A 26,472-nucleotide genomic window follows, 5' to 3' on the forward strand; every position below is an offset into this window, starting at 1 on the left:
CGTTACGACCGCCAGATGTGGTGCGACATGGAACCCTTCGTGGAACTATTACCTGAGCCCACTAAGGAGGACGCCAAGAAGGTGCTGGCGGAAGGAGAGAAATCGTCTGCAGAAGTGATTGACTGTGCAATGGACATTGCTTCCACGGCCTTCCGGACCTTGGCTGGCTCCGCTGTATTACGGCGTCAGGTTTGGCTGAAGGCCACCTGGTTTCGTCAGGAGGTCCAGAACAGAGTCCTAGACCTCCCTTTTGATGGGGAGATGCTGTTCGGGAAGCATGTGGATGATACCCTACAGAATATCAAGAAGGACACAGACACAGCAAAGTCCTTGGGCTCTCTCACCTATCGCATGGTCCCCTTTAGGGGCGCACGAGGTAGAGGATTTACGTCTTACAGAGGAAACCAACAACGTTATTCCTCGCAGTCTTCCCAGTCATATAAACCCCATTACTCGAATCAGCGACAAGGGCAATCAGCATCTTTCTCTCGCAACCCTCCGCGAGGCCGTCAACAGCGACAAGGCCGTGACAACACCAAACGACAATAGCGGCCTCCCGGCTCTTCCTGCTGTTCCTCCCCTCCCGATCACATCAGTGGGGGGCAGGATATCCCTTTGTCTGGACAGTTGGATGTCAATAACATCGGACCAATGGGTCCTCAACATCGTGAAGAGTGGCCATACGTTGGAGTTTCACAACTTTCCTCCAACACGAGCTCCGGGCGCCATCCGCTCAGGACATCTAGGATTACTACATCTAGAAGCCCACCAGTTGTTCCTCAAAGGAGCAATAGAACCGGTCCCGCTCTCTGAGGGGCTGGGGGTTCTATTCAAGATTTATCCTAGTGCGGAAAACGAAAGACACTTGGCGTCCCATCCTCGATCTTCGGGAGCTCAACACCTATCTCGTAAAGCTCTCCTTCAGGATGGTCACTCTCCAGGAAATTCTTCCTCTCTTAAATCCAGGCGACTACTTGGCATCGCTGGATTTAGAAGACGCATATTTCCATATTCCAATACACCCAGCTCACAGACAATACCTTCGCTTTACAGTGGGAAAGAGCCATTTCCAGTTCAAAGTGCTTCCATTCGGCCTTCGGTCGGCACCGAGTGTTCACCAAGGTATTGGCACCGGTGGCAGCTTTCCTTCGACGACAATCTCTCGAAGTTTTCCCTTACTTAGACGACTGGCTCGTCAAGGCGCCATCTTTCCAGGACGCTTCGCAAGCCGTGTCTACTTGCCTCCATTTGTTCCGCTGCCTGGGTCTTCAGTTGAACGAACACAAGTCAGTCCTCCTGCCTTCCAAGACTGCCAGATTCCTGGGGTCCGTGCTGGACACCACGCATTGTACGGCTCGTCCCTCAGAAGAGCGACAACAATAATTGATGGTTTCGGCTCAACTACTCTGCCGCAGCAAGGTCCTATCGGTCCGCCAATACAAATCCCTTCTCGGATCGATGTCCTCCTGCATACCATTAGTACCGCATTGCAGGCTAAGGATGCGTCCTCTACAGGAGGAGCTGGACAAGCAATGGCGCCAGGCAGAGGGGTCGTTCAACGACAGGGTTGTCGTAACATCAGCAATGAGAACAGCGAGCGAATGGTGGCTTCAGAAAAGCAATCTCGCCCAAGGCCTGACGTTCAGGATTTCTCCTTCACCCATGGTGATGACCACAGACGCCTCGTTGGAAGGCTGGGGTGCTTCAAGTCAGTGGCCATTGGAGTCCAGGACAGCGGCAGTGCCATATCAATTTCCTGGAGCTGACAGCCATTCGGTTGGCCTTGCAAGCTTTTCTACCCAGAGTGGGCAATCGCTCAGTGCTGGTCCGGACGGACCATACGACGGCCATGCACTATGTAAACAAACAAGGAGGCACCAAATCGCAGACTCTGTCCGCAGAAGCTCAACGGATTTGGGATTTCGCGATTCACAACAACATCACTCTGAGAGCCGAGCACTTGGCGGGAACTCTCAATGTCAAGGCGGACGCCTTGAGTCGCCAGACGGAAGTGACTCACGAGTGGGAGTTGAATCAATCCATTCTCGACGGAGTGTTCTCAGTTTGGGGGACGCCGACCATCGACCTCTTTGCTTCGCCGGAGAACGCCAAATGCCGGTTCTACGCAAGCAAGGTTCACCATCGGGGGTCCCTAGGGAACGCTCTTTCGATGGCCTGGTACAGCGCGTTCTTTTACGCTTTTCCTCCCATTCCCCTCATTCCTCGAGTTCTCAAGAAAATGAAGGCGGAACCCTGCAGGATGATTCTAATTGCTCCAGCGTGGCCCAGACAATTCTGGTACACAGAACTACTGCGGCTCTCCCAAGCTCCTCCAATTCAGTTGAAGCCCATTCCGTCCCTCTTGTCCAGGAGTCAGGGACAGGTTTTCCACCCGGATCCGAGATCCTCCACTTGACGGCGTGGCTCCTGAACACCGAGAATTCAGTCATCTAGCTTTGTCTCAAGAATGCAGAGAGGTCTTGGCTCAAGCCAGAGCACCGAGTACCAACAAGACGTACGCGGCGAAATGGAAGAGATTCTGCTTGTGGTGTCAACGGGAAGGTCTCCATCCTTACACTTCCCAACCTCATCAGTTGTTGCCGTATTTGCTATCTCTGGCTAAGTCTGGTTTGGCACATTCCTCAGTAAAGGTGCATCTAGCGGCCATATCAAGGTTTCGACGCAGTTCGGCAGGTCCTTCCTTATGGTCCTCTAGGGTGGTTAAACAATTCTGGAAGGGCCTATTCCGGATGTATCCGCCAGTTCGTCCTCCCCCACCAGTGTGGCAGCTCAACCTTGTCTTGGCTCAACTCATGAAAGCTCCGTTCGAGCCGGTTCACAAGGCAGACTTAAAGTTCCTCTCCTGGAAACTAGCACTCCTCTTAGCTCTAACATCAGCTAGACGAGTGAGTGAGCTTCAGGCACTCTCCATAGTGCATCCATTCCTGCAATTTACAAAACAAGGTCTGGTTCTTCGGACGAATCCCAAATTCATCCCGAAAGTGCCATCTGAGTTCCACTTGAATGAACCGGTGATTCTGAAAACATTCTTTCCACATCCTTCTACACCTGCGGAGCGTACGCTCCATTCTTTAGACATTCAACGGTGCTTAAAGTTTTACTTGGAGCGCACACGTCCCTTTCGGAAGTCTACTCAGTTGTTTGTGTCCTACAGTGCACCTCGTAAGGGGTTGCCTTTGACAAAGACTGGCATTTCCCGCTGGATCTCCAGTGCGATTCAATTCTGTCATCAGGAAGCGGGCAAGCCGCTGGACGGCAGAGTCCGTGCACATTCCACGAGGTCGGTGGCTTCATCTGTGGCTCTCTTTTCGGGAGTTGCCATTAAGGACATCTGCAGGGCAGCAACGTGGAGCAGTACTCATACCTTCACGAAACACTACTGCCTGGAATCTGCAGGACGAGATGATGCGGCTGTTGGTCAGGCAGTCCTGCGGAATCTGTTTCATTGAGAGGTGAGCTTTCCCTACGATCCCTCCTTCCTGGTGAGCACATTTTGTTTGTTTTTACTGTACTTTATGTATTTTTCTATGGTTATGTGATGCCATGTATTTACAAAATGTGTTCATGGTGCTGTACTGCTAGCTATTCTGATACAAAGCATGGGAATCTATGAAAGTTCCAATACTGGGGCAAGAAAACAAGTTACTTACCTGTAACTTTGGTTCCCCAGTATTGGTAACTTTCATAGATTCCCATGCGCCCGCCCGCCTCCCCGGGGAAAGCTCAGTCTTTTTACAGAGTTAGTGGCGGTTTGCACAACGGCTACGAAAATTTGAGGCTCTGAGCTCTCTCAGGAAGGTTCTAGAGGGTGAGGCTGCTCTGATTGGTCCTGGCAAAAGTTTGGTCTCTTTTTACAAAAGGAGGTGGATAGAATACAAAATGAGATGAGGCCTAGGCTTCTCTTTTGTTTCTATGTTTTTTTATACTACCGAGGCTCCCATTCCGACGACGGGGAATGATACAAAGCATGGGAATCTATGAAAGTTACCAATACTGGGGAACCAAAGTTACAGGTAAGTAACTTGTTTTCTTATCTGTGCCTCCTAAAGCCCACTCTATAAGAAAAATAGGGGCTTCAATGGCCTTTTTTTTGGAACATTCCCCTAGATGACATCTGCAGAGCAGCTACATGTCTACACCGCACACATTCACAAAACACTATTGTGTAGATGTGCAAACAAAACAAGCTAATGTGGGCCAGGCTGTTCTCAAAACATTATTCCAAACTACTGCAACAGATAGGGGTGGTCTCCGCTAAGAGTGGGTACTGCTATACAATTTATGCGCAGTGTGCAATCTGCAGCTCATATGCCTCGAACGGAAAATGCTACTTACCAGTATGCATCTGTTCTTGGCATGTAGAGCTGCAGAGTTGCACTCGCCCACCCACCTCCCCAGCTACCCTTGTCTGTTCCAGTATTATCTTAATTAGATACAAATTACATGCGCATCCTTCCTTTTTCTTGCAAAGCTCCATCATTTCCCTAATGGCGAAAAACAATCTGGGGATGGAGCTGATGCTCATGCGCAATATGGTCCTGAGGAGGAGTCTCCCATCTCGTGACTTCCAAAGAACTTTTCAGGACAACAACAAACTGCAAACATCCGGGCCCAACACTAGGTGGCGATCTATGCACAGTGTGCAACTCTGCAGCTCTACATGCCAAGAACAGATACATACTGGTAAGTAGCATTTTCCTTTCACTTGAGACACGGTTTTAGACATGAGTGTGCAGGAGTTAATGGGATGGGATGAAGGGGCAATGCGACTAACTAAATTGATTTCTATATGATTAAGCCACATAAACGGAAAGAGGCAGAATATTAATGAGGCTTTCAAAGATGGCTGCTGGGCCAAAAACTCAAGGTTTATGGATCCCAATAAACCAGCAAATCTGTTTGTTCAGGGTTGTCAAGTCTTATATGTGGGTCTCCTAAGATAGTATGACTGTGCTCTCCTCTACACCAAGTTCACGATCTGTGAAAGGAGTCCACAGTGAGTCTTATAATGCACCTTTGAGCAACAACATGGCGAGTTGAATTATGATCAGCAATAATTCAGTAGCAACTATTCAAGGCAATGAATGCAGAGCAATTCAGCAGGAGCTAAAGAGAATTTCCAAGCTGTAGTCGTAGCCCGATGGACAATCAACACATTTTATGACTGTCAAGTATGACTGTTGCTAAATCTGTATTGTAGACCCCTCTAAGCTTGGACTCTTAAAACATATCTGTTAAAGAGCTAACAAAGATTCAGATAATAAGTTTTCCAATGATGAGCATTAAGTTAGACCTTTTCCTGTCAGTAGAACAGTTGGAAAGGCTGAAAATTAGTGGAAGATGTGAGAAGTGAACAGGGTGAGTAGTTTTTTGCAAGAGCAGTTAATAGCTAGGAATGCTAGCACTGGGCCCATTTCAGTTGTGGACTGATGCAAACTGGCTCTTTTAGCGTGCTATCAGCACACTGTCCTTTTTATAGGCCTTAATTAACCGAAGATTACTTTTTTGATAGCAATTTGCATCACTGACCGCTATTCCAAGGAGTGTCCTGGCGCAAAGCAGAGATCGGAATAAGGGCATAAGTCTGCACAAAAGCCAGGTTTTAAGTTTTTTCTTAAACATTGCTAGACAACTCAGAGGACACAGATTCCAACCTTTCGAACCCAGGTACACTAGAGACTTTTCTTCCTGCTCTTGCAAGCTGAATCCAGGGATCTCTGCCAGAAATGTTTTGCCAGATCTCCGCTGTCTTGTGGGGTTATGAAAGCCAAAATTGGTTTAGTTAGGTGGGCCCTGATATAGGGCGTCATGTACCAATATGAGACCCTTAAATTTGACCTAAACTTACAGGCAGCCAATATATTACTTGCAAATGTGGCACAATCCGTGTTCTCATAGGAACATTTAACAGAAGCTGGGCTGCCGCATTCTCGATCACTTGGAGTTTGTCCATCAGGTACTCAAAGCCAAAATATAATGCATTCCCGTAATCTGCTCTAGATGTTAACACCAGAATTACACTTTTCTGTGCTGAAAAGGCCAATAGGCAGATGTTTTAGGGACCTCATAATCCCAAAACTGGTGCTCACCAACATTTTTACTTGAGGCCTAAAGGACAGCCTGTTATCAAATTTAATACCCAGATTTTTAACTGAGCCTTACTGGGGTCCTGGTGGAGTCGTCTGTCCAATGTTTGCCAGAAAACTGGTGGGATATGGATCATCCCAAAGAGAATGTTTTCTCCATTGCATTTGAGTTGAGCCGTTGCTAACCAGTGAAAAACGGCAGTTCGGAAAGTTTTATTCTCCAGTATTGGGGTCTCTTTCATAGATTCACATGCTTGAATATTCCCAGTCGTCGAAGTGGGACTCCCATGGTAAATATTATAGCAATGTAGCTTTGGCACAAGCATATATACATAGAGAAAGCAAAAAACCATAGTTTTCCTAGATAGACAACATATCACTTCTATCATATGTCTTAGTCATTATGTTTTGGTCCAAATTCCAGCCAATCGGGCGTCAGCACCCTCTTAGAATGTTCTCCTCAGAGGCTCAGGCCCTCAGATTTTCGTAGCACAGAGTAATATAGAGCCAGGAGATAGAGAGCCTCTGAGGGGAGGAGGGTGGGTGGCATGTGAATCTATGAAAGACACCAATATTGGAGAACCACAGTTTACAGGTAAGTAACTGTTATTCTCCAGTATTGGGGTGTCTTTCATAGATTCACATGCTTGAATAAGAGTATTGAGCAGTAGAATTAGAATACAATGTACTGACCATTCATGTTAATAATGATACTATAATTATAACCATAATCATGCACAGTACAAAAGATTGAAGTATATGAGGCGCTAGGGGGCGCACAGCGGAATGGCTGCCTGACCGAGCAGCTCCGCCGGGAGGATCATGTAGCAGCGCTTTAAGGTTGTTTACGCTGCATGTCTAAAACTCTGAAGCGCATGATGTTATGTGTAACCGTCGTGGGAACACTCGACATGCATCACATGAGCTGAATAAGCTCTCTTCTGGACAATAACACTGCCGACAGGAGGAGGGTGTCCAGCGCTGTCATGGCGCCCGCTCGCCGCTTCAGGATTTAACCACTGCACCAGCACTGAATACAGGACCCCCCGCACGACACAGACCGTGACAGATATCGGGAGACTAGCGCCGGTCGGATTGATGACCTTCTCCAACGCGCAACAAGACTCCAGGTCAGTGCCACATCATTTCTGCGAGGGGACATATTAAACGGAGACCTAACGCACAAAATGGCGGCAAAGATGAAGCATTAACGGAGATCGCCGAGAACCCCCACCGGGCAGTCAAACTCCCGCAAATGCAGGTACAGCGCTTGTTTTTGTACATTACTAGTGACGTGTGGGGGTGCATCCTACTCAGATGAACACACGCACCCTGTGACATTGACTGGGCACAAGATGGCGGCGCCAACCACTCGGAAATGTATTGGCGGCGGAAAGTGAGATTGCGACTTGTCACCAATTCAATGTGCCTGTAGCACTGTCCGGCTTGGCTCCTATGATCCAGGGCTTGAGGCATTCTCCCATCACCGCCGCGTCCACAGGCTGACGGCGCCGCTGACATCGCGCCACCGCCCATCCCCCCTCGACATCCTTGGGAGTAGTTCACCGTAAGCTCTGTTCGGCAGGGGACGGCGCTACTAACACCATCCGGCCGCCTCCACGACCGGACTACAGCCTCCATCTGCAAACACACCAGGACGCCGAGCACTCAACCCTGCATACACGGCAAGCTCACCGCGACACCGCCATCGCGCCTCGGCACTCCCTACACTGATCGTTTGGGTGCTCACCACGGTCATAGCGGCCCAAGGGGAAAGGAGTAAATCAGCACGGAACAACCACCCCTGTGGCCACATCCACGCACGAAGGAGCATAAAATGATATCATAGACGTGATGAACCCTGCGCTCACATAGTCACACGGGGGCTGTAGCCTAGTCATCCACCCTGTACCATCCAAAAGCGACAACACGCCGTTGGACTATACCGCCCAGCATAACGTAAGCAGACTGATCTGCGCAGGGGAAGCTTGACAACTCTCTGCACCACGTGGGTCCACTAGCGACGAGCAGTGCCACAGGCGGTACCTAATTCCAACGACACCACAACCCCAGGGGGGGGCACCCCCAACCTCAACAAGCCATGGGCAAACCCGACAGACAGCAATCCAGACTCACCTTCGAGGCACGCAAGGCACCAAAGGGCCACACTGAGACGGTGGACGAAGACGCAGCGAATGGTCATTCGGAAGAAAACATGGTAGACATCCTCAAGGCCATTAAAACCAACCTCCAAGATATTAACGGTAAACTTGACAATCTAACGGGCCGCATGGACAGAATGCATGCAAAAATGGAGCAACATGGGGAAAGACTGGATGACGCGGAGAAACGTATATCCACGGTCGAAGATGACACTCATGACACCACCGCGAAATGCACGGGCATGGAGAAAGTCCTGGAGGTGATCAAAGCAAAGGCGGAGGAGTTGGAGGCCCGCTCGCGTCGAAACAACATACGCATCGCGGGCCTTCCCGAGACGACCAACACGGGACGCATGGAGCCGTACATCGAACAGTTATGCAAAGATATCTTTGGCGAGAGTTCTATGTCCTCTGTGTTCATCGTCGAAAGGGCGCACAGGTCGTTGGCGCCGAAACCACCGACGGGGGCAACTCCTCGGCCCATAATTGCCCGGGTACTAAACTACAGAGACAGGGACACCATCCTACGACTTGCGAGGGAAAAAGGCTCCATCACCCATCAAGGTAACAAATTGGACTTTTACCCGGATCACACCTATGCAGTCCAACAGGCAAGAAAGGAATTCAACACCGCCAAGACCAAACTGCGAGAACTCCAAATTCCATATGCCATGCTATATCCAGCGCGCCTTAAAGTCACATGGGAGGACAAACCGGTTTTCCTGACAACCCCAAAGGCGGCCTTGGACTTCATTAAAAAGGTGGCGTACAGGGGCAATAAGGTGAACCACAGTAAGAACTCACCAGAAACGGAGTAAGGTAAGGTGACGATCTGCTGCACTAAAACTTTGATATGTAATATACTTGTCACTAGCTGCCTTACGACGTGCCCCCCCCCCCCCAAGCCAGGTCCGGCTAGCTTGCAGAATTCTACACATTCGGAGACCGCAAAGGAATAGACAATGTTATGCTGGCTGACACCTGTGTAACACCTCATCACAATGCGATGATCTAAACAACCCGGGCTATGTCACCAGACTCACGACCTTCCTGATGTGAGATAACGGCTTTGTCTTGATGTGATATGTAATATACTTGTCACTAGCTGCCTTACGACGTGGCCCCCCCCAAGCCAGGTCCGGCTAGCTTGCAGAATTCTACACATTCGGAGACCGCAAAGGAATAGACAATGTTATGCTGGCTGACACCTGTGTAACACCTCATCACAATGCGATGATCTAAACAACCCGGGCTATGTCACCAGACTCACGACCTTCCTGATGTGAGATAACGGCTTTATTGTCTTGATGCAACATGTAGGATGCTGTTGAGTGGACATAGACTGTGACTCTCCTCATACACTTGATGTTGACAACTATGTCATCAGTATGATACAAGCAGCTACCTCTCTACCTGTTGCTAATACCGTGTTACACTTTCAACCTAAACTCTGCATTTATAAATTATGATCTGACCCCGTCCTTTTAGTAGGATGGCGTAAGTGCACCCCCGGCGGACCTCCTCATGGGAGATCCCCCAAAAAGTTATGGTTATCGAAGAAGTTACTCAGGGGATATGGCTTCAGCAAAATTGGGTTGCTGATGTGGGTGGGTGTGGGACCAGTTGGGGTTTAGTTAAGCCGAAGATGCCAGTGTATTTAAGACGCATTGCTGATACCCGTAGCAAGTTCAAAAAATGTGACATCAATAGCCCTCACTGTCTGGTAACATGTACTGCACTTAATGACTTTCAGCCGAAACATATATGGTTATGTGTCATTTCAATGATGTATTATGGCTAGAAGTAATGAGTTGAACCTGTTGACATGGAACGTGCGGGGAATTGTTAACCCAAAAAAAACTAGACAAATATTTGCGAGTCTGGATAGACACCACATAGACATTGCGTTATTGCAAGAAACACATATAGCTCCGACTATGTCCAGAAAGATTGGGTCCAAGTGGGCTGAGTCATGCCACTCGTCCACATACTCTTCCTATTCCAGAGGAGTGATGACACTGGTCAGGAAAGGTGTTAACTATAGAATTGACAGATCCATCTCGGACCCGAACGGTAGATATGTAATTATATCCGGGCTACTACGTGGCCAACTCCTCACACTGGTGAATGTTTACGGTCCTAATGTAGACTCCCCCGAATTTTTCCAAGAGCTGTGGAATAGAATGGTGGAATTCACTGACACGACTATCATCTGGGGTGGGGATCTAAATGTTGCACTGAATGACACACTAGACCGTTCGGGTACCACCTCAGAACCACACAAACAAGCTAGAAGCAAGATACATGACATGATGACCACTTTCCCACTACACGATATCTGGAGAGCCAGGAATCCAGATGTGACTGCTGCCACCCACATTAATGCTATGTACGGAAGCTGGTCCAGAATAGACTACTGGTTGGGGACTGACGGTGCACTGCTGTGGACGGACAACGTCTCTACACTCCCCAGGACTATATCGGACTACAATCCGATCAGGTTGCAGGTTCGAATCCCACACTACACACCCCCGCCTTTCAGCTGGCGTTTTAATGCCAAAGCACTTCTAGACCCCCTATATGCGGATAAAATAGCGACTGCAGTCACGGAATACTTCCAATTCAACGTGGCATCAGTCGAAGACCCGGGCACACTTTGGGAAGCATTTAAAGTAACAATGAGAGGGGTCTGTATTAGCACCAAAGTGGGAATCCTGCGAGACAGAGACCAAATACAGAAATGTGAGGCTAAGATAAGAACGCTTGAAATGGAATATGATAGGACACAGGATGCTACTGTATTGGGGGAATTGCGGAAAGCATTCACAGAACATCAAACATATGCCACCGACGAACTAAAATATGTTACTAAACGTCCTCTGGCCAAACAGTATGGAGAGGGAGGGAGGCCTGGAAGAATACTTGCATCGAAAATTTGTGAGGGAAGAACACCTCAGACCATCACCCAGATCAAAGACACCGCAGGCATCCCCCTGACACAACCCGAAGACATACTACGAAGTTTTGTAGATAATTATAGCACACTGTACACGTCCAAACCCACTCCACCCCAGGCAGAAACATTGGACTATCTAAACGATACAGCCATCGCCTGGTTATCGGACAGGCAGCGGGAATACCTTGCACTGCCGATTACAGTAGAAGAGGTAAAAGACGTTATTCGCTCCTTGCCTAATGGCAAAGCACCCGGCCCAGACGGCTTTACCTGTGAATTTTATAAAACATACGCAGACACCTTAGCACCACACCTAGTTGCCATGTATGGAAATGCATTTGATCGGGCCACACTTCCACCATCCCTACGAGAAGCGGTACTAATAACGCTGTTAAAACCCAACAAGGACCCTAACTGCTGTGATTCCTACAGGCCCCTTTCGTTGCTCAACGTAGACTCGAAGATATTGGCCAAATTACTGGCAGTCAGATTACAGCCCTTGATGACTAATTTGATATTGCCAGACCAAGCTGGGTTCATACCCACTAGAGCAACTTCCCCCAATACGAGAACACTGTTCGCACTTTCACACTTTTTAACTCCTGACACTAAAGCGGTAGCGGTCATGCTTGATGCTGCCAAAGCATTCGATTCAATTGAATGGTCATACCTACTTACAATTCTCCAGCGAATGGGCTTTCCGCCACGGTTTATAACATGGGTGAAGCTCATGTATACCGACCCAGTAGCCAGGGTCCGAGCAAACGGTTATATTTCCAGCCCCTTCCAAATTGGCCGAGGCACAAGACAAGGTTGCCCTCTGTCCCCATTATTATTCGCACTCGCGCTGGAACCACTAGCCTGCATCATCAGACAATCATATAACCACTCAGCTCTACATTTCCCAGGTCGACCTCTGCATATTTCTATGTATGCGGATGACATGCTGTTATACATTAGGGACCCTGAACAAAATATGAACCCAATTCTACGCGAGTATATCAAATTTGGCAGACACTCAGGTTTGCAGATTAACTGGGACAAGTCAGTAATAATCCCTCTTACAGACACCACAGCCCGGCATTCCATAGATTTCCCATTGGATTGGCAGACAGATCCGGTCCGCTATTTAGGGATCTGGTACAGCAGAGACCCTGAAGAAGTCATCCGCGTAAACTACGGCAGAGTTCTGGACAAACTGAAAGGTCAAGTGGACCGATGGATACAACTGCCGCTATCACTAGCCGACCGTATTGCCATAGTCAAAATGAATATCCTCCCCAAGCTCCTATACCTGTTTAACAATATACCAATCACGCCCCCGAAAGCGGTGTTCAAAAATATAACCACGATGGTTCTAAGACTCATCTGGGCGGGTAGGCAGGCACGCATAGATTTGCGAATTCTAACCTTGCCCTATGAAAAAGGTGGCTTCTGTGTTCCTGACTTTTACCTGTACTACCTATGTGCCCAGGCACAGTATATCGCGTACTGGTATCACACGGTTCCCTATCTAACACACACGGCGGTGGAGGAAGGGGACGCCTTTCCAATTCCGCTTACTGCGATGCTCACGCATAAGCGTCCACCGTTACACGCAGCGGATATTAACACAGTGGACACGACGGTAGCCGCCTGGGGCTCTATAAGCCGCCTAACACACAAAACGCCCCTCTACGCACCAGCGATGCAGTTACACCACCACCCCCACATATCTGTCACTAATGAACAAGTAGGAATGGGTCTTCTAAAACAGGCCGGTATTGACACGTTAGGAGATCTCTATCATGATAGCGTCTTCAGGACCATAGACGATTTATCGTATATCAGTAACCAAACTGCCCTGTTTCGCTTCACATATTACAGGTTACAAAGAGCAATTCGGGATCTATACCCAAACTATCCGACTGAACCCGCCTGCATGGACGCGCTGCAGTGCGTCATCACCTCCTCAAACTCAACACACCTAGTTGCACGATTATACAAACTGGTCCAAAGCGAGATCCCATTCACATCCACTAAAGCATGGGCACGCTGGAATGAATGCCTATCAGACCCCCTAACTGAAAAAGAATGGTACACCACCTGCACCCTAATTAAGCTACTCACTCCTAATGGCAATTTACGCATACTACACCTAAAGTACCTACATCAATCATACCACACCCCATCACGTCTACACAGGTTTGGGCTGCGGGAGGATGCCAAATGTAAGATGTGGGGAGCAGGATGCAGACTTCATTCACCTAGCCTGGTCATGCCCGAAAATACAAGACTACTGGGGGCAAGTGATTGTAATTCTCAGGAGAATGGTGGGAATGGAGTTTGACTGCACTATACAATTGTGTCTCCTAGGCCTGCTACAAGGGGTAAAAGCAGGGAAACGTAAATATTGTGCAATCGCCCTACTGTTAGCCAAAAGGCAAATATCACAATGTTGGGGCGGCACTAGAGTCCCAAACACGAAACAGTGGCTCAAGGACCTAGCGCATTGCAAGACTCAATTGCTGACTTATGAAGAAGAGCTTCCAGCAAAGTCTAGACCGAAAGACTATTGGACTTATCTAACGAACTATTTGCAGAATGTGACCAACTCGGAATCTCCGTGAACCTGTCGGTCACTAGCCCCACTTATCTCAGGTTTACTAGGTGACATTTGTACACTGAATCACTGTTGCCGGGTATAATGTATAAGACTATAGTGATGTCTAATGGTTATAATGCATGTTGGGAGGACGGATGCGGGAATGTACTGGTATCTGTTGTATTACCATTTCTGATGGTTGTACTTACTTGTTTTGAAAATCAATAAAAAGATTTTAAAAAAAAGATTGAAGTATATAAGAAAAAGAAAGTACCTTGTATATAGGAGAAGGAGAAGCAACAGAGGCTCACCTTATTTAAAAAGATTTCGAAGTACTGCTTGTCCCACAGCTGAATCAGCATTGTGTGCAGCATCTAGACAGTAGTGCTTCGTAAAAGTGTGCCTGCTGAAGCATGTTGCAGCTCTGCAAATGTAATGAAGAGGCACACCAGCAAACCGCGCCGTAGACGTGGAAACCTTTCTAGTAGAATGCACTCTGACAGATGCAGGAAGTGGCTTTCCTGCTTGTTGATTGCAAAAGGTAATAGCAGAAGATATCCAGCGTGCAATTGAACATAGAAGTGATATGTTGTCTATCTAGGAAAACTCTATGGGTTTTTTGCTTTTTTATATTTACCGTGGGACTCCCACTTCAACGACTGGGAATATTCAAGCATGTGAATCTATGAAAGACACCAATACTGGAGAACCACGGTTTACAGGTAAGTAACTTTTGTTCATCTTTGTACTCTTTAACCCAACTACCTTGTCCCAAGAGAAAAGTAATTGTCATCACACAGCACACTAGCGCCAAGATCTTTTGTTAGTTGAACCAGAGGGGTATTATGTGGAATAAAGGCGCAGGGTGGAGCCCTGCAGGACTCCCGTAAGTACATCACATGGATTGGTGGCACATGGAGGAATGCAAACTTGTTGGCGCCTCTTAGTTAAACAATTGTTAGCCATTCCAAAGTGGTGCCTTTCGAACTGGTGTGATTGGCTTCATATGGTTTGAAGTGACTGATAATGATCTGTTTTTGTATTTAAGTAACTACTGAAGAATGGTGCAAGGGCCCTGGGGGTAGTGATAATTGTAATGTTTGGATGGAATGGTGAAGAGTTTGAGCGAAGTGCAAGAGGGGTTTGAAAACCGGTTTGAGGGCAGAGTTGAGAGAAGGTGTAATTGATAGTGAAGGGAGCAGGAGGGAGAGTTTGGACACCGATGAAAGTATGTGTGGTAAATAGTTCATGGAAGCGTGATGGATGATTGGAGTAGAGGCTGAGGGCGGGAAGGGGGTAATCAAGAAGGGGAATGCAGGGATGTGTGGGGATGTTAGATGGGAAAATAAGTCTAGGCATCTTGAACTAGGTATTCTGTGACTGTTAATTGTAAAGTAATCCGCCACTCTATCCCGGATATATTTTTCTAGTATTTCGGTGTTAAATTTGTGCGACTGGGCTGAAAAGTAAACCAGCTGACCTGTGGCTGGCGGCATAACTTGTGTTAGAAGGTGGTGACCATTTAGCTACCAGAGATTGTAAAGCTAAGGAATCCAGAACTGGCACTTCATAGACCAGGTATTGAATTGGAGAGGTTGGGAGAGGCAGAAATGCCGATCTAGTCTCCCCTAGAGGGTAGACTACTCATGGATGTGCTCGGTAAAGGAGCAGTATAAAACCCTAAACAATATCGTGCCTGAAACACTGATTAAGCTGATAAATAGGAAGGAGAGGGACACGAGATGGCTAATGATTGGGAGGCGGCCCTGACTCACCCAAGGGAAGTCTGTATAAAGGGGGGCGAGCGGGGCGGGGTGGGAGGGGGGGTGCCAGAAGTCCCTACTCTACAGGAATGGAGGAAGGGGGTGGACATCTAAATGGCCATAGAGGTAGGGGATGTCCCTGCAAATTTTACAGGGTTGGGGAGATTGGATAAAATAGTACTATTCGGCACTTGTTGGTGAGACTAGGCCTCCACTGCAACAAGCTCTAAGGCCATGATGCCATTGTTTGCTGAAAGTTTCTATCCGTATTTGATAAATTGCCGAAAACATTGCACAATAGCTGTACAGTGTGGTGAAGTGCTTACCATCCTCTGGTCTATTACTGTTACTGCTGCGTGGCAGTACGACATTGTGGAGCTCGCACTAGTAATGAACATTCTCCCCAAAAATGTAATTGTACCACAAATCTTACATTGCTTGACCTGTCATGGTTTAGAATTGTTTGGAGGTTCTGAAGCTGGAGAAACTGTCTCGAAGAGCCTACTGTTAAAAGAAAAGTGTTTGGCTCTAGTCCTTCACATGATTAGCAAATACTGTTTGTGTAACTTCTACTGAAACATGAAGTGCTTTGACTTTTAAAGTGTCTTTTCTCATGTTACTTACTGTTATTCCCAAGGTGTGCTTTAAATACTTCTGTCGCTCCTGCTGGCACTGGCAACACTCAATGGAGATCCTGCGTCACCATCGCCCTCTGATGCGCAACCAGAAGAGTCGCGACTCCAGCTAAGATGCTAGCATTACCGTTGGGAAGACTTTCAGTAAAACCACAGCAGTTATGCAGGAAAGTTTGTTACCTGCCAAATGGAAAGCACTTCCCGGTGAAGAATCCGGATTGGGAATGCGCTTAGTAAGGACTAACTGGAAATCTAGAGGAAAAATCACCTTTTGCACTTGCTGGTCTTTTATTGTTTTCTGCACTAATGCACAGTGAATTATCGGTGTTTTTTTAGGTTTGAATGGGTAATGGGGAAATTGGATATTGACCCTGCCCTAAAGGTTCTTGCAGTTCCCAGACGTTGGTCTGTTTCTTGTTGACGCCAAGCAAGAAAGGCCATGTGTTTCAGAAGATGTTACTGTAGGTTATGGATGCCTTCAGCAGAAGTTTTTTTTATTTATTAGAAGGCGCTTTTTTTACATTCCTTGCAATACTGATGGTAAAAATGCAGGTTCCATTGATCCCCAAGTTTTGCAGTTTGCCATACAGTGCCTTCCAAATTTATTTAACTCCCATCTGAACTGCATAAACTGAGTGTTCAGCTGGTTTTTTTACTGGAACAACAAAGGGAGACTCTGTTCTTCATTTAAACCAAATCATATCTCACATTTTACGCTAGAAAAGGTTTTTACCAGTTCCTTTTTACACTCTTAGTCGGTTTTTAAGTCGTTTGAAAAAACGAGAGGTTTTCTTTTTTTTTTCTGGCAGCTTTTAACATAATTGCATATTTCATTTGTCTGGGGCTGCTAGTATAGAAGAGGGAAAGATCTATTTTTTTTCTTTTCGTTGTTGTGAAACCGAGATCTGTTTGCAACCAGAAGACCAGATTTGTTTGAATTTGACTGAACCGGATAAATGACAGCCGAGTGCCGCTGTAAATAGTTTTAAAGTTTGTTGCACTTTTTTAATTTGCACTGGAAGGGTGTTTGATAAGAGGTTTTTAATCACAGGCACGAGATTTAAACTTATTGTTTCTTGAGGTAGGGGGAGAGGAAGGGACATTTCCTTTCGCAATGGCAGATGGGTTCAAGAGTCTTTATCTCCAAGAGGGGTTAAAGTCGGTCTCTTTATTTTTGTCTTGGGGAGTCTTTGTCCTCAACAGTGCAGCAGACATGAGCTGGAGTGCTCTGCATTTCAGATTTTGAGGTATTAATTTTTAAACTTAATTTTTACTTCCCCTCGATTAGAAGCTGTGTGCCAAAGAACTGGTGTTTGATTATTTTGTTCCTTCCCCCTACACGCCCGCTGAGCTGTTGCCTTGATGCCTACCCTAGCTGCTCTAATTGTGGGGTTAAACTTTACTTTCTGTTGTGAAGCTATGTGTGTCTCTACCTCATTGTAGTTATGCAGGCAGGGCTGCAGTTACCTACGGATGTGGAGTAAGCTGTGGTGTTATTTTTGGCACATAATAAACACGTTGAAGCAGTATACTTTGTCTGTGTCTTCATGCATGGTAAATGTTTAAATTGTTTTTCATTTTGTTTTGTGTGGCGTTAGCCAAGACCTTGTTATCTAAAATGATATGCAGCATACCTACAGGGGCTTCCATCCAGCTCTCTTCCTTGATTCTATTTTATTTTACTTTATTTCTTGCCCTGCAGCATGTAGCAGTGGATGAGCCGTTGGTTAACTTCACTGTGTGGATGTGCTTTTTGTGAAAGAGCTGCAAGCCAGCACTAAGTTTTCTGCAGCGCTGTGGCAATATTTTGAGAGCAAAAACGTTGCATTTAGCTATTTTTTTTCTTTGGCCAGGTCCCGGCAGCTGCCTCAGTTTTGCAAAAAAAATATGGCAAAAACATTGACTAAGACCAACTTATTGGCTTTGCCGGTGCTTGTTTTTTCTGACTTTTTTTGCCTGCATTGATTCTCTGCCTGCAATATGCTTATTTTGGGCTTAGTAATTGGATTATTAATTGAGGTGGGTTACTCTCCACATCAATGATGGCAACCTTTATCAGGGTGAACCCTTAAAGTTCCAAAATTAACCCGAGCTCAACCCACTGGAAGTTATGGCACAAAGCAGTCCGGCTTAACTTGTGGCATTGTGTATGTAATCAATACTAAAACGGTCAAGTTGAAATGCAACACATTAAAAATCCCTACAAGAATTAGAAAAAGTAATGTTCAATAAACAAAATGGCAAATCTAGTAAGGGGAACCGAAGATGTGAATTTTTGATTTCTGTAGAAATAGCACCAAGAAACCTCAATCAGGATTTATAAAGGGTGGCTGCTTCACTTGGGAGGGTCTTGAGGTGCTGTGGGATCGTTCTGCCTTTGCCTATTTGTTGAACATCCAGATCTTGATCTGCTTGAACTGGTGGAGTGATGGTGAGGCTCTGAGGTGCATCCAAGTCTTCGCCACCAGACGGGAGTAGGTGAAGCCTGTTTGCTCAGCAGATGCATTGGGTGGCTGTAGGGAGAGCAATCGGAACTAAGCTCTCTTGTGGGTTGGTGCAAGTTAACTAGTTTTTGAGAGTCCATTGTGTACTGCTTTGTACTCTTGGGTGAGCAGCTGAAACTGGTATCTGTGGCTGAAAGCCGATAGTTTCCGGAGGTGAGGGGAAATGAGTCGATCTAGGGAAGTCGAGGAAGAGTCATGCAGCTGTGTTCTGAATGGTCTGGCGTTTCCTCATAAGCTAGGCAGATATTCCTACATAGAGGTAGTTGATGTAGTAGTCTGAGAGCTTGTGATAGCCTGGTGTTTAATGGGAGCCACCTGAAGACCTTCCTGAGCTTTTGGAGAGTAAGGCGGCAAGTGGAGGAAAATGCGCTGACCTGCTTTTTCATGAATAGCTGGCGTCTTCTCTTGGTTTGGGGGTAGCGCCTAGCTTTGGTGGCCACCATCCGTTGTTCCATAGGGTGTCCTTTCCTGAAGAAGAGTACTGTCTTGTCCGAGTTGAGTCTGAGACAGTTCATAGATATGGCCACGTCCTTCATGTGTCTTTCAAACTTCTTTGGTTGTAGGTAAGTTTGTCAGTGGATGAGATGGTTGTCGGCGTAGATGTTGCGTCCATGGCTACTGACTGTTAGCTTGGGGGTTTCATATGTTGAAGAGGTTTGGGAAGAGCATTGAGGTACATCACAGATGATAGAGCGAGAAGTAGGGAGGCAGGATGATCTTCTGCACTCTTGCTGTGAGGTAAGATGTGAACCACTGGAGGGCTGCTCCTTGGATTCCTATCTGGTGGAGTCTGTTAACCAGTGTGAGATACAGTGTCAAAGGCTGCTGATAGTTCGAGGAGGATGTGGGCCGCTGTTTCCCTGTGATCTAGCAGCATTCTGATGTAATCTGTGGCTGCGACTAAAGCTCTGTGCTGTGGTTTGCTCTGAAACAGTCTTGAGGGGACCAGCAGGTGGTTCTCCAGATTTGTTTTGCTAGTTGTTGATATCTTTCTCTCCCCTTGGCAGGGAAGGGGAGCAGGGAGATTGGTTGGTAGTTCTTGGGTTCTCCGAAGTCTACGGATAATTTTTCCAGCAATGGCTTCACGTGGGAATGTTTCCATTTCTGAGGGAAGGAGGCCATGGTGATAGTTTAGGACCTCGGTGAGTTCTTTGCTGATGGGTTGATGGCAGGGGATGAAAATGTGGTGGGGGCTGGGGTCATCTGGGGCTTCAGAGTGGACGGATCTGATGGAGGCCGTTTTTCTTGGTGAGGGTGTTCAACAAGGTGAGCTGGTGTTTGAGTGTTTATTTGTGTGAGGACGTTGTCCTCAGTGGGGGTGAAAAGTCTAGGTTGATGGTGTTGATTTGGTTAAAGTCCGATAGGGTGTTGCAGAGAGCTTGCGCTGGTGTGATGATTATGATGATGAGACTGACGACTATCTGACTATGCTGAACAGTTCCTTAATGTTGGCCCTGTCTGATCCTGGTGGCTAGGACGGTCTTCAGTACGTGGTATTGGTTGAGGGTGTCTGATTGGTTTTTGGTCCTCAAAGGTCTTACCTAACATGGTGCCAATGTTATTCAATGGTTGTGGTAGACTGAGATCCAGGAGTATTTGAACACAGTGATGGAGTGTGGGTATAATACACCAGAGGTTGAGATGTTACCTTCTGACTTAGAGCTTTAAGTCCTAGTCCACCACATGAGTACACTTCCAAAGCCACACAGGACTGGAGAGGATGCACGTGGACACCTTGGGAGTCTCAAAGGCCAAAAAGGTTAGTACAAGTCCAGTTGCTATTGGTCAGCTGTGCAGTTGCAGGAAATCTCATGAAGAGTGTCCCTGTAGCCTTAATAGGTCACATTCTGACACTTATAGTCCACTTTGTCCTAGATACAAGAGGCGATGCAGATCTAGGCACTTCGGTCGCAGCCAACAGGTCCTGTCTTATTCTCGCTCCGGTCCAGGAGTGTTCTGAAGTGAGTGTTGGCTGTGTCCCATTCATGCTTGGCAGAACTAGTGGGTGTGTAACTCCTGATATGCCAGAATAAATCTAGCATAAAGTCCCAGGGCCATCCCTACCGACATTAAGCTTTTTCAAGATGCCAGGCGATTTTGTAAACACTAACCATGGGCTCTGAGGGATAGGGGTGTGGAGTGTACTATAGTAAGTTTAATGTCCTCCCACATCTAACACTAAAATCCAGTTGGGGGCTGTAACTATACCCCCAATAAACCGACAGAAGTCTTGTAGAACAAAACCGGGTTTTCCAGGAACAAGATAGTGGCTGTCAAGGTGTCTTTCGTCCTGTTACCTCTAAGTAGGTCTCAAGTGTTGAATGCAAAACTCCAGCAGACAAGTAAAGTAGGATTTTACACTGTCAAAGGATGCTCACAGCCCCCACCTTGACTATTCTTTCAGGCTTTGAGCAGTCATCTCTCAGTTCAGCTTATTTGCTCCTGGGAGACATTTAATTTCCATTTGCACCTATTCAAATGTGAACTACTGCCTAGCAGAAGTGGGAGATCAAATGCAGATGGTACTCCGGAGGCTTTTAGACTGGGAAAATCTAACTTCTACACGTTTTCCTTAACTTTACCATTGGATTTTCATACTATTAAAATAGTTTTACTCAAGCGTCTTCCTAAAAAAGTATGCATTGCTAAATGTTTTCCTATGTAAAAGCCAGGCCTGCTGCAGTGAAAGTAGCGCTTGTGGCATTTACTCTGTAATTAAATATTTAACTTTAAATTCCTACATGTCCTGCTTTTAAATACAATACCTGCCTGATGGGCAATATGCCCTACATAGAGGTGAAATGCTTTTAAAAGGAAGGTTTTGCATGCGAAAAGGGGTTATTTTGACAGGTCGAATTTACAGCTAAAAACTGCAAAAAAATGTAGGCATGCCGTCAATGTGGCACCCACTACAAGGACCGTGCAAGCAAGTGCTGCAGTCCACCAGTGATATTTAACTAGTAGGCCCTTGGTGCTATATATTAGGGACCTGCATATAACTCCAATAGGGCTGTTAGAGGTATGCCAATTTTTCAATGTTGGAAGGGGAACAGACTTTCACTCGTTAGCAGAGCTAATGTGCAGAGTACTATAGCCACCAAAGATGGGGCTCCAGCAAAAGGCTAAACATCCGTGGACCCTGCAGGAGGGCACATTGTCTACAGTAATGTTTATCTCCCGACAGACTGGATGCCCTTATTAGGTAAGTTAATGTTTTTTCCACAGGATTTATTTAATTTTTTGAGATTTATAAAGCGCTCAAATACCTGTGGGTGTCTTGGCGCTACGGGCAGCAGGCATATAACAAGGCAGAGTGAGTTCTTGATTGAACAGCCAGGTTTTTTACATTTTCCTTAAAGTTAGCAAGGACTGACAGGATCTAATCTCTAACTGAAGAGTTCCAAAGTTTTGCGGTGCCGACGATAAAACGCTTATCGCCCCAAGAAGCAGTTTTGGTGCGTGGTACCTTCAGCAAGAGTGCAGTGGATGAGCGAAGTGCCCGGTTTGGAATATAGGTTGCTCCCTCCTTTATTAGAAATTGGGGTCCAGTGTTACGGGAGGCCTTGAAAGCAATGCACAACGCCTTGAATTTTATACGTTTTTTCACCGAGAGCCAGTGATTCTTGATAACATGAGAGATGGACTTAAACTTGGGGGTTCCAGTTAGCATTCTGGCCGCTGCGTTCTTGACAGATTGTAGCTTGTGCATGACCTTATTTTGTGCATTCGCAAGAAGCCCATTACAGTAGTCTATGGGTGACATGACTAAAGTACTGACCGGGGCAATGAGGGCCACCAGGACTGGGACCTGATGGGGGGATAGCTTGCCAAATGTCATGACCTCAGTTTTATCAGAGTTCAGCTTAAGGCAATTGCTGGCCATCCAACTACTGATGGCCAGCATGCCCTCTTGGAAGTTGGCTGCTACCCTTTCACCATTGTTGTTTATTGCCAGCACCATTTGCATATCGTTTGCATACGATGTAAGGCCCATCCCGTGTGCTTTGACTCTGGCTAAGTCTGACACATAAATGTTAGTCAGACTTAGTGATGAACCTTGCAGTACACCACACTGGAGGGCCAGTTGGGCAGAATGGAACGTGCCAAAGTTTACTGACTGTGCGGTAGGTGAGAAAAGATGACCGCAAGTCTCGTGCCTTATGTTGAACGCCCATTCTAGTGACATGATCGATCAAGATGGTATGATCAACCGTGTCAAGCTGCTGAGGTCCAGCAAAATGACTGCTAGCGTCAACCCATCTTGTCCCAGGAGGATTCACTAAGATATTTGCTGCAGTTAAAATTGCAGTGTTCCAGTACTAATCCTCGTGTTACTAAAGATATGCATTTAGATCCATTTAATTGCCTTGCTCGGTGTATACATCATGTGTTGTGAACGTATCTAGGACCCTATTTAAATATTCCCGATTCATGCCCTTATGTGGTTATAACAAATCATACCCTTAAAGGCATAAGAATCATATCCATATTTAGTCGTAGCCAATGCAGTCCAAATACGGCAAGGCTACTCCCATAGACTCCTAGAAAGTACAACGCGCTCTTTAAACAAACCAAGCCTCCAGAAGCCCAGGAATTCCCCCGGCTTTTGTTTTGATTTCAACAAGAACTTCTGGAGTCCAGAAAGAACTAAGTTCTTAGTGACGTCTTATGTCCAACCTTACGCCAAACTCTGCACCTTCCAGGTATAAATATACCAACTGCAATGGATCGCACACCGCTAGCCCCTCCTCCGGATCGCCCCTAAGGATTGTGGTACGTACAGTTCATGAGTGGTTCACCTCAGTAGGTGCAAGTAAGTACTTGTTGTTGTGAAGATCTCTAGACCCGAGACATGGCCCGGGTTTCGGGATATCTTCCCTCATCAGTAGAGAACTTATTCGGGGTGGAAAAGAGGCCGCCAAGCAACCGTCACAGGCCTTGATGCCTAACCGGCACGCAGGTGCGTCATCCAGAAGCTCGTCAGCTTAAAGGCTCAAGGGAGCCCATTTGTAGAATCAAGCGCAATGGATCGCACACCGCTAGCCCCTCCTCCGGATCGCCCCTAAGGATTCTGGTACGTACAGTTCATGAGTGGTTCACCTCAGTAGGTGCAAGTAAGTACTTGTTGTTGTGAAGATCTCTAGACCCAAGACATGGGGCGGGCTATTTCGGGATATGTTCCCTCATCAGTAGACAACGTACTTCATGCTTACTTCATGGACCACAATGCGTTGGGGCAACACGCTGGTAGGACAAGCAGTATGCGACCAATTGGACTTTCTTTTATATTCAAGCTCTCTTGAGTTGGTGGGGCTGACTAGCCCGGGTTACGCACCTGCGTGCCACGAGCGGTACCGGACCGGAGTATTTTTTGGCAGCCTACGCAGCACCCCTACATATATGCCTATTCCCTGCTGACGAGAGGTAACCTCGAAACACGTGTCCAGGGATGGCCAACGCGACAGTGATTTTTCCTCAAGACCCTGGCAGAGGCGCACCCGCTGATGCTTACTTCATGGACCACAATGCTTTGGGGCAACACACTGGTAGGACAAGCAGTGTGCTACCAATTGGACTTTCTATAAATATACCAACGTTTGCCTTAAGCAAACACACGGTGGTTTGGAGCAGAGCGGCTATCTACTTGCCCGACGCCCAGCTGATGCGAGTGCTGAAGGAAGCCGACCCTCCCATTGACGCACAGACGCTGTCTTTTCTCCTGCCGAGAAATCCAGCTCCAGTGTTTCCAGTCACCCTTGCGGGTTGCTGGGAGATAGAGTCCTGAGAGAGATACAAGACCTCCTTCATTCTATAACCAAGTTACAGAGCTGATTATATCCTTAGAGAATTCTTGATTCGGATTCTTGGCAAAAACTAACTTAACTTAAACTGCAGCTCACTTACTCCTTCCCACGTACTATGCTTGGGTTAGGTACACCGGGGTAGGCGTATCTTAGAAGCACCAGTTGAGTACGTTTAGTCAATGATTTTATGTATGTATATATTGTATCCATTTTAAGTATCATATGGCTCATTTGCATAGAAATCACTGACAAATCTTCGATTTACAATACTAGAGGCTTAAAGGATTATTGGTTAAAGGCCCAGCTTTAATTATTGACTCGTGCGAATATACACCGTTCACCATACCATTCTATTGCCTTGAAAAAGCCCGCGGAGGGCGAAACGCGCGTCGGCTGTGACGATGTGGCAAGAAAGGAATCAATAAAAAAGAATATTGAATACAAATGGACATTGTACTTATTTAATATTTCTGTGGACTACAAGAACATTGGAATCATTGGATTGTCGTGGCTGAATGCCAATTGGATAAAAGCAACGAGCAGGGATGTGCACTGGTATTCTTTTTAAATCATATGGCTCAAACCATATCAATGCTTTTACAGTATTTCATAATACTACTTTTACTGTACGCACTTTACTTTATAACAAGTATTGCAATTGTGGCAATTCACTTCTCTTGCATGAGAAAGAAGACTGCTCAATAAATAACAACTTTTATTGAAAACGCCCGTCTCTCTATTTCTCTGCACTCCTGGTGAAACTAAGCCTGCACGATTGACTGAGTGAAATAGCTGTCTATTGTTTTCACACGACTGGAGATATACTCCTTGTTCTGGAGGGAGCAAAGTTGTCATGTTTATGCGGTTGTCAGAAACTAATCCCTTGTCTAATCAGAAAAGTTAACTCCCTGTTCATTCGAGAGTTTCTAGTGCCCTCTGAGCTAGCTGGCATTCATAATTAAGTCTTAGAGACCTAGTCTACCTCAGTCCTACGTCTAAACTCATTTATGTTATTCCAATGCGCAGAGCCTATTGGGAATATAGGAACTACACTACATGGCGCCCAACGTTTGGTAAGGCGATAATCTAACGCTAGATACTAGAATAACTCAGTCGTGCTTTTCACACAGGCCCCTTTTTCCCGTAAACTCCAATAGACGTCTGGAGTGGGTAAAAGTTTAATATCCGCCGAAACTTAGTAGGATGAGAATCCTATGTATTAGTTTTTGGTTTAGTCAACGTTGAAGGATACAGTGTTCCAAAATATTGTGCACCTAATCTTTGTTTCCTTGAAACTTGCTCTGCAACAAAACTAACTATTAAACTTATAGAAAATGGACTATCATCAAGAGGTGGTACAGTCATATTTGTGGGGGAGGCCCATAAATATCGGCAGACAGAGGTATTCTATTCCTGGATACATTTTCCAGTAGCACATGCTGTGACACACAAATTCCACTATTACAAAATAGAGGAATCTCCAGAGGAATACACCCCTTTCGAGGACGTTGAAATTCCACTAACATACCAAGAGCACCAGCTCTGGTTTAATGGTGCCCTAAAACATCAATCACATTACCAGGCTCGGTCCACTAGGTAGACCAGGAGCCGCATGGCCGGTTCTAGCCAGCTACACACCACATCCCGACATTGAAAAAATGTCAAGCGAAGAACTTTTAGTTAAACTAAAAGAATTAACAAAGGCATATAGAGAATTAGTTCAATTGACGGTACAACCTGCTGCCAGAAATTGAAAGAAACAGATATAGCAGAACAACCTTTTGAACTTGCCAGAATCATAGACAAATCCTATGAAGAACTAGGTAGAGATAGTTTGGGTGGGAAACCGCTAAAACCACAACTAACTGAAAATCCTGAAAACTTTTATTAAAAATAATCTGAATACTCCAAAAAAGAGATGGGAGGGTAAATAAACAAACCACTCCCAGAGAAAAAG

At 46.3% G+C, this 26,472-nt stretch overlaps 1 protein-coding gene across 6 annotated transcripts in view; it reads left to right on the forward strand.

Moving 5' to 3' along the window:
• Positions 1–17,736, forward strand: part of CPEB1 (cytoplasmic polyadenylation element binding protein 1) — a 640,111-nt gene extending 622,375 nt beyond the window's left edge. For all 6 annotated transcript variants that reach the window (XM_078684985.1, XM_078684979.1, XM_078684981.1 and 3 more), the window contains exon 12: positions 16,210–17,736. In XM_078684985.1, the coding sequence (XP_078541111.1) occupies positions 16,210–16,320 (111 nt within the window). In that variant the 3' untranslated portion in view covers positions 16,321–17,736. The remainder of the gene's footprint in view (positions 1–16,209) is intronic.
• Positions 17,737–26,472: the final 8,736 nt, after the last annotated feature.

This window comes from Lissotriton helveticus, chromosome 3_2, assembly GCF_964261635.1.
Source record: "Lissotriton helveticus chromosome 3_2, aLisHel1.1, whole genome shotgun sequence".
Taxonomy (NCBI): Eukaryota; Metazoa; Chordata; class Amphibia; order Caudata; family Salamandridae; genus Lissotriton; species Lissotriton helveticus.